This window comes from Sciurus carolinensis, chromosome 1, assembly GCF_902686445.1.
Source record: "Sciurus carolinensis chromosome 1, mSciCar1.2, whole genome shotgun sequence".
NCBI lineage: Eukaryota > Metazoa > Chordata > Mammalia > Rodentia > Sciuridae > Sciurus > Sciurus carolinensis.
The window spans coordinates 176775907-176784445 of NC_062213.1; the positions used below are offsets into that span (position 1 = coordinate 176775907).

The following is an 8539-nucleotide window of genomic DNA, read 5'->3' on the forward strand; positions in this document are numbered from 1 at the left end:
ATTCCATCTCTCTTTAAGGCCAATGCCTCCCTCAGGTGTTGTCCTACAGTTTGGCCTGCCATAGCAAAAATAGCGTAGATGGGGTGACTTAAACAACTGAGATTTATTTCTCACAATTCTGGAGACTGGGAAGTCTGAGATCAGGGTACAAGCATGATTAGGTTCTGGTCAATGCCCTCTTCCTGGTTATGTCCTTTTGTGTCCTGTGTCTCCTCCTTCTTTATAAGGGCATTGATTCCATCCTTATTCTAATAAAGGCCCCATCTGCATGATCTAGTCTAAACCCAGTTACCTCCCCAAGAGCCCATCTGTGAACACTATCCTTTTGGGGATTAGGGTTCATATGAACTTAGGGAGAGGTATACAAACATGCAGTCCATAACACCTACGGTTAGCTAGATTCAGCATGAACTTCAACAGAAACAGAACTCTTTGCCTTTGGGCATGGTCCTTTATGTTTAGGAACAGCCCTGAATGTCAGAAAATCTTTAGCTTGTCATGCTGATAAATTTCTAATTCTATTCTTGGAGGCTTTGCATAACAAGTCTTATACATGTTCCTTAACAAAACTCTTCAGATACTTCTGAAGATGGACCTCAGCATCCTCCTTAACTTAAATTTCTGCAGAGTAAAACATCCCCACTTGTTTAAATTTAACTGTCATCGTCACGCCAAAACTTGTGCACACATTCCTCTAAGGCACGGGTCACAAGCATAGTAGATTCTACCATCCAAATGTGTTTGTCCCATGGGCAGGACAGATGTCAATCATCCCTCCTCTTCTTGCCCACATAGTTTCTAGGATGGAGTCCAAGACTTCTATGCCTGCTTTTATAATTTAGTAAACAATTACTGAGTTCCCACCATGTGCTGTGTATAATGATATAGTAGTGAACAAAACAAAACTTTTGCCTTAATCATCTAGTTGGGGGCAACAGATAATTACATAAGTAGATAAGTTCTTTTATTTTAAGAAGTGAGAAGTATAATGAAAAATGAAGCAAGCTAAAGAAACAGTGAAGGATAGCTTTATTTCAGAAAGAATGGTGAGAAAAGTTTTCTGATGACAATTGGGCCGAAGATTAGAAGTAAGGGGAAGAGCTCACCCTGAAGATTCCTGGCCAAAGATGCAGAACTTATTTATAAGTTCAAGGAGTAAACTCTAAAATAATGATGAAAAAGTATAGTGTAGTAAATACATAACCCAGTAACATAGTCATTTATGATCATTACCAAGCATTATGTGCTGTATGTAATTGTACATGCTATACTTTTATGCACCTGGAGTGAAGTAGGTTTGTCCACACCAGCGTCACCACAAATAATTGAGTAATGTATTAATGTACATCAGCTATGACAACATTAAGCAATAGAACTCTTTAGCTTCATGGTAATCTTAGGGGACACTGTCATATGTGTTGTCCATTCTTGACCAAATGTTGTTATATGGTTCATGTCTGTAAGAATGCAACAGTAACTGTATATAGCTTGCAAAACTGGAAATATTATCTGGACCTCTACAGAAGAAGTGTACTAACACCTCAGCCAGAGACTAAACCAAGCATCCTATTAACAGGTTCATTTAAATTAGTCTTTACCACTTCCTAAACAATGCAGAAATCTTAGAATAGTTTAGTTTCACTTATCCATTTCCCTTCCTACACATTGGGCTATTTTGTTATATAGTTTACATATAGACATACACACACATGCACACACACACACACACACAGACACACATTCCAAGCTCCACATGATATTGTTATTTTTGTTGCTTTACACAGTTGGCATTCTACCATATTTACCCATGTTTCCTATGATTTCCTATCTTATTCATTCATTCTTTCAGTTCTATGCATCCATCAAGGATCAGCTTCCTTCAGACTAAAGAAGTCCTTTAAAATCCCTTTTCTGTGGGTCTTTTGAAAATCACTTATTTGTTTTTGTTTGAGAGCAGTTTTAATTTCTAAAGGATATATTCGTGGACCATGGAGGTTTGAGTTGTTGGTTTTCTTCCTCCCTCCCTCTTTTCTCCTCTCAGCTCCTCTTCCCTTCCTCCCCTTCCTGCTCCACCTCTCCTTTTCCCTCTCTCCCCTTTCAGCACATTAAAAGTATCATTCAGTTGTCTTCTGTTTTCTGTAGTTTCTGTTGGAAGACCTGAAACTGTCTCATCACTGTTCATTTAAAGGTAATAAATGGTTTTTCTTTTCCCCTTACACCAATTTGAAGATGGCATTTCTGGTTTTTCAGCAATTTTTCTTTGTATTTATCTTCCTTGGAGCTCAGTGGAGAGCAGCTCCATTGCATAGGTTGATACCTTTTCTCCATTTGTGAAAATTGTTGGACATTACCTTTTAGTTATTTTATTGCCCCCACCCCCTGCTACCATTCACCTCTGATTCATGAAAACACAGAATTTGACTCTTCATGGAATATAATTTATTTCCAAATAATAGTTATTTTCCTGCTATTCCAAGCTTGAGTTGGATATCTATATACAACTGTGTCTCTAAATTTCTTGTGTCCCATCAAGCTCTTTGAGTGCGAGGAGTTCCCAAGTGGAGGCAGATTTTCCCATTGGGTGTGAAATGCATAACAACTGCTGTGTTCTTAACCTTCCAATTCTTTCCTTGCTCTCCTTGAAATTTTTCATAAGCTACGTGAACTATGAAGTGCAAGACATTAATTTTGAACCCTTTTTTTTTTTTTTGCAAATTCTACATTTCTAAGTGTAGAATTTGTTGCTTGGGATCTCAGAATAAACTGGGATTATTTAGGAAAACATTAACATGTCATTTTTGATCAAATGGAAATTCTTTTTAAAAATTTGGTCCCTGGCTTTGTGAGGGTCCTACCATGTATTTATTTTGCTACTTGGGTTTGGCACTCGTATTATATAAAGAGCAGCAGGGTTAGGGTCTGGAGATTCCACCTTCATGACAATAGCTCTGTGTTTTCTCTATGGCAGAAGGATGCAGGATTTCCTCTGGAGAAACCACAGCTCTCTTACTGAGTTCATTCTTCTAGGATTCTCTAGTGATACAAATATAAATGCTATTCTATTTGGTGTCTTTCTCTTCTTCTACCTCATCACCCTCCTGGGCAATGGGCTCATCATCACTTTGATACACATAGATTCCCGCCTCCACACACCCATGTACTTTTTCCTCAGTGTGTTATCTATTTTGGACATGGGCTATGTCACCACCACAGTGCCCCAGATGCTGGTGCATCTGGTTTGTGAGAAGAAGACCATCTCTTACATTGGATGTGTGGCCCAGATGTACATCTTCCTGATGCTGGGAATCGCTGAGTCTTGGCTTTTTGCCATCATGGCTTATGACAGGTATGTGGCCATTTGTCACCCTCTCAGGTATAAAGTCATCATGAGCCCTTCAGTGTGTGGGACATTGGTGGCCTTCTGTGGATTCTGGGGTATCAGTTGTGCCCTGATATACACCGTCTCTGCTATGATTCTTCCCTATTGTGGCCCCAATGAGATCAACCACTTCTTCTGTGAAGTACCTGCTGTTTTGAAGTTGGCCTGTGCAGACACCTCTCTCAATGACAAGGTGGACTTCATCCTGGGCTTCATCCTTCTTTTGGTCCCACTCTCCCTCATCATCATTGTCTACATCAATATCTTTGCTGCCATCCTGAGGATCCGCTCAACCCAAGGGCGGCTCAAGGCCATCTCCACCTGTGCTTCTCACATCACTGTGGTTACCATGTTCTCTATCCCATGTATGGTTATGTATATGAGACCTGGATCTGAGTCCTCCCCAGAAGAGGATAAGAAGCTGGCTCTATTCTACAATGTCATTTCTGCCTTCCTGAACCCCATCATCTACAGCCTCCGGAACAAAGATGTGAAGAGGGCTTTCCTCAAAGTATTAGGCCATGACCAAGGGTCAGAATGAAGTCTCAGAAGCATGAACACCAAGAACCAAGCCAAAGATAACAGCCTACATATCTTCTTCATCCAAATTCCTTCTGACATCCCGTGGGCACACATCATATTTTAATGGGAAAGATTAAGTGAAATTACGTTTGTGAAGGTTATAGCAGTGGGTGCCTCTCAAACATGAGGACACCAGAGCGTAGACTCCATAAAGGCAGGTCCCATAGTGATTCATAAGCTTACACTATCAGGCAAAGAATTAGCATCAACATGTGAGTGCTCTAATTCATGAAATAAGTTCAAACTGAAGGGCATAAGGTGCTTCCCAGATGCCCAGATCAGTAACCTGACTATAGATCAGAAGTATGACAAGTTCTGAAGAAAGAACAACTTAAGGTAAATCAATTGCTATCATAGGAAATGGAGTTCAGGGACATCATACAGGTCATTTGCATCTAGTACTATTAGGAAAGTATGAACTTAAGGTGCATAAACCCTCGTGTCATTAAAGAGAGGAGCTCTTTTTGTGGGAAGTGATATTTGTAGAGAGGAGATAATCTCCTAGTAAATGGGTGAACATATCCTCTTCCCCAGACTTCATAATGCACTTTCAACTTCATTTAAGTACATTGACAATAATGAACTATAGAATTTACAATTTACGAGTACCCAATTATATATTCTGATGAGTCCTAATGCATGCAGACACCTGTGAAACCATCACCACAATCAAGATCAAGGTTCTTGACTCTTTGCAGTTCCTCTATGTCAATAACCTGATGTCATGTAATTAATTGCCCCAAAATTTAGTGGATAAAATTGCAAACATTTATTCTTTTGCAGTCTCCAGAGGTCGAGAATCTCAGTGAAATTGAGCTAGGTTTTCTGGATTAGGAAGTCTGACAAGACTGCCATCAAGGTAGCAGCCAGGGCTGTAGATTTTCCAAAGCTCATCTGGAGAAGGATCTGCTTCCAAGGTCACAAGATGGTTGTTGCTAGGATTCAGTTCCTGGAAGGCCGTTGGATTGAGGCTTATTGCATTACTCATTGTGCAGAGGATCCAGCAGTTCTTTGCCATGCAGACCTCTCCATAGAGTAGCTCACCAACTGGCAGCTGGTTTCATCAGAATGAACAAGCAAGAGGAGCAAGAGAGAGGTTGTGAGCAGTGTGGAAGCCTGCCCAGTTGGAGCCTAGTCTTGAAAGAGACTTCCATCACTCATGGGCTATTTTTTTCATCTCAAGACTGATAGCTCCATGCCTAGCACAGAACCTCCTCAAGCAGGGTGTCACCATAGCAACTGGTCAATCTTGACCTGCATCTTTACACAGGAAGTTCCCAGTGCAAGTGCAACCTCCTGCTGCAAGGAGACCCTGGTGTTTGGATCAGAGACCCTGATCCAAGTCACTACTCTCCACAGGAGGGGATGACACAAGAGTGTGAATACTAAAATGCAGAATAAATACTAAAATGCCAGCAATGCTTCTCTATATGATTTAGACCTCTGCTATTCAAGGAGAAGTCTTGGGTTAGCATCACCAGCATCATCTAGGAGTTAAGAAATGCAGAATTTTGCTTCTCCTACACTGTGGAGTCAGAATTTGCATTTACAGAAACTAATTACTATGTACTTTTAAGTCTCACTATGATTTAGACAACATTCCTGGAAAAATACACAACACATGTGGCAGTGAACCTAATGCTCCAAACTATTCTTTTTAAACTTTGTAGTGAATAAAACTTTTAGGAAAATAAAAAGGAGAAAATGAAACCTCATGACATAGGTGTGACTCCAAGATGACATCATGCCCTTTTCTCTGTGACCTTATTGGTTGACTGACTTCTACCACATAAAAAGCATCTCCTGTCTGACACTGAGCATTGTGGGGAAAATCTAAGCTGGGCTTTTGGCACCCTTATTTGCAATATCCCACTTTATTTCTATTGAGGTGAAAGAACAGAGGGCAATGCAGTTAGGTGGAGTTGGCAGAAAAGAAAAGGGAAGAAAGTACTAACATGATATGAAAGAAAAATACCCTACTGTTGTCCCCATTTTCCTGGTGAACTAGCACCCATTTGTGCTCCCTTAGGAGAAAATCTAGAGTCGTCCATACTTCTGTCTCCTATTCCTGACCTGAGATTCTCCCTTGAACACCAGTCAGGCATCCCATCGTGCCACCAACACCTCCTTCACCACTACCTCATGTAAAAGTAGCCAATGTCCTCTCCGTTGCTAACTGTGGTGGCCACTTCTCAATCCTTGCCCATATCTGGTCATCAGCAGTGCTTTGCATGTCTGCCCTTTCTTTGCTACTTGAAGCACTTGTTCACTTTCTGCCAAGGCTCCACACTGTACTCTGCGGCCCGTTCTTCTCAGTCTCTTGTTTAGTTTTCTTTTCTCCATGACCTCTTAATTTTTAGGTGGCCAGGTTTAGTCCTTGTCCCTCTTTTTCTCTTTGTTCATTTATTCCCTTGTTGTTTTTACGTAGGTCCATAGCTATAAAAAACATCTGTATGCTTTTGGCTTATAGTGTCCCTGAAGATTTCCAGTATATCACCTCCTAGCCTTCAGTAGCCTGAAGTCTTGGAGGAACTTGATAATGCAGTGCTTCCGAAGAAAGCTGCCCCTGGCCTGCTGCTGGGTGCAGGGTTGGGAACTGGGTGTGCTCGGAAAGCCTCTCACTGAGCAGGTCTGCTCGGAGAAGATGGCTGCGGACAGGGCCTGCTGCTGGATGGAGCAGGGTTGCTCGGGAAAGCCTCTCACTGCTCTGCCCTGCTCCAAGAATCTGCCCACTGTCCCGGCCTGCCGCCTGAGCTGATCTTCGTCCATTGGGAGCGACTCACCAAGCGTCTCTGAGTTGGTCAGAGTCTCTCTATACCTTCCCTTCTTGAATCCTGAGTTCTGGAGCGACAGGAGATGCAGTCACCCTCCAGTCTGCCATCTTGAAATACATCTGTATGCTTTTGACTATCCAACTTCATCTTTAGCCTAGATATCTCTCCTGGAGCAATATCTACCTACAAATGGGTGTGGGTATATACAGATGTAGACATATCTAATTGAATGCCCAACATCTTTACCAGAATGTTTAACAGAAAGCTCAGATTTGTAATGGTCAGAACGCTTACAGAAAACAACACTTAATTTGGATAATATGAGTTATATTTAATAAAGAGAAATTTTATACAAAAGTATGGACTGGATTTAAGAAAAGAACCAAGAAACAGTATGATACCTAAAGGCTTGTACCTGAAGAGGATCATACCTACTCCTGGACCTGAGGGAATAAGAGAAAGAGGTGGTTATTGGGAGGAGAAGGAGAAAGAGAGAGGTGAGTGGAGAAAGTGCTTTCACGGAGTTACCTGGAAAGAACTGTGGCCTTCAGTAGAGGAGACCTGCAGGGTAAGAAGCCAACATCACTTTCCTCATGCTTTTCAAGTCTCTGATTGCCTCTCATTGGCTCAATTCGATTGTAAGTGAGAGGGCAAGAGCGTTCATTGCTGTATTCTGTGTAGGTTCCAAGTGCACAGAGCAGGATAGGGAAGGATGAGACCAGATGAAAGAGTATAGTGTAGCTCTCTCCTTTAGTCCTTACACATCCACTCTTTTTTTTTTTTTTTTGTAAATATTTTTCAAGGTTTTATTGCAAACCAAAATTGGTTCATTGCACACAAAAAAGGTTGTGTGGTAGGAAGGAGGGATTATACATATTATAATCATGTTAATTACAGCTCATTAAAATCATGGTTTACATTACAAATAAGCCTGTAAGTTTAAATATACTAGTGTTATAACCCAATGTCTACATCTTCTTTATGCAATACATAAAATTATCAGGAGCACCCCCCTCAAAAAAAACCCACATAATAATGCCCATTTTACAGGTGACATTTTAAGCAATGAAAACACCAATGGCTTCAACAACTGGGGAATTGATCCATAAAAGTCATTTCAAGAAATATTTGCAGCAGCAATGATTTCTTTTAAGCATCGGCTACAAGTCATTGTAAGACTGTTTTGATAAATTTTAGTTATGAACAACATCTTATAAAAAAACAGCCTACACATAAATTTATCTTCTAAATATGGAAGAAACAAACAATGCCCCACACTGTAGTGTCCTGCTTGTAGTGTCCCACTGATGCTTATAACAAAGTCAATCTGTGATCAGGCACACTACACTCATACCATTGTTCACATAGTATACCCACAAGGAAAAATAAAGAACTGAAACACTCTGAGATAGGAAAAGCTTTGGAGCTAACACGATCTCAGCAGAAAAGTCGCATTTCAGAATATTCATTAACACAGCCCAGACAGACCCACAGCAGATCCTTCTTAGATCAGCATCTTCCTCCTAACATGATCCTTGCATCTGTCTAGGGTGGCACTAAAATGCTCATTTCAGAATAGCACCACGTTGGAAGGAAGTATAAAAATGAAAACCTCACCAGCTCGCTGAGAGGAGGGTGTGCTCTTTGAAAAGCTTCCAGCAAGCAGTGTGCAGCAGAATCACCAAGCTTCCAGAGATGTGCAAATTCTCTCTTTTAAGATGTCCTGTCAGCTGGCAGCCCGGCCAAAAGGCTGACTAAAACACTTAAAACACATGAAATCCTTCAAAACCATGCCTAAGGCTGT

General features: G+C 41.0%; 1 protein-coding gene across 1 annotated transcript; it reads left to right on the plus strand.

Moving 5' to 3' along the window:
- The first annotated feature begins 2972 nt into the window (after positions 1-2972).
- Positions 2973-3920, plus strand: LOC124961075 (olfactory receptor 2A12-like). The gene has a single exon (XM_047519824.1). It carries the CDS (start codon positions 2973-2975, stop codon positions 3918-3920), a length of 948 nt encoding a protein of 315 aa, XP_047375780.1.
- The last annotated feature ends 4619 nt before the right edge of the window (positions 3921-8539 follow it).

Bases quoted from the DNA above. Each gene is read 5' to 3' on its own strand.
- LOC124961075 (XM_047519824.1), top strand. From the start codon at position 2,973: ATGCAGGATTTCCTCTGGAGAAACCACAGCTCTCTTACTGAGTTCATT.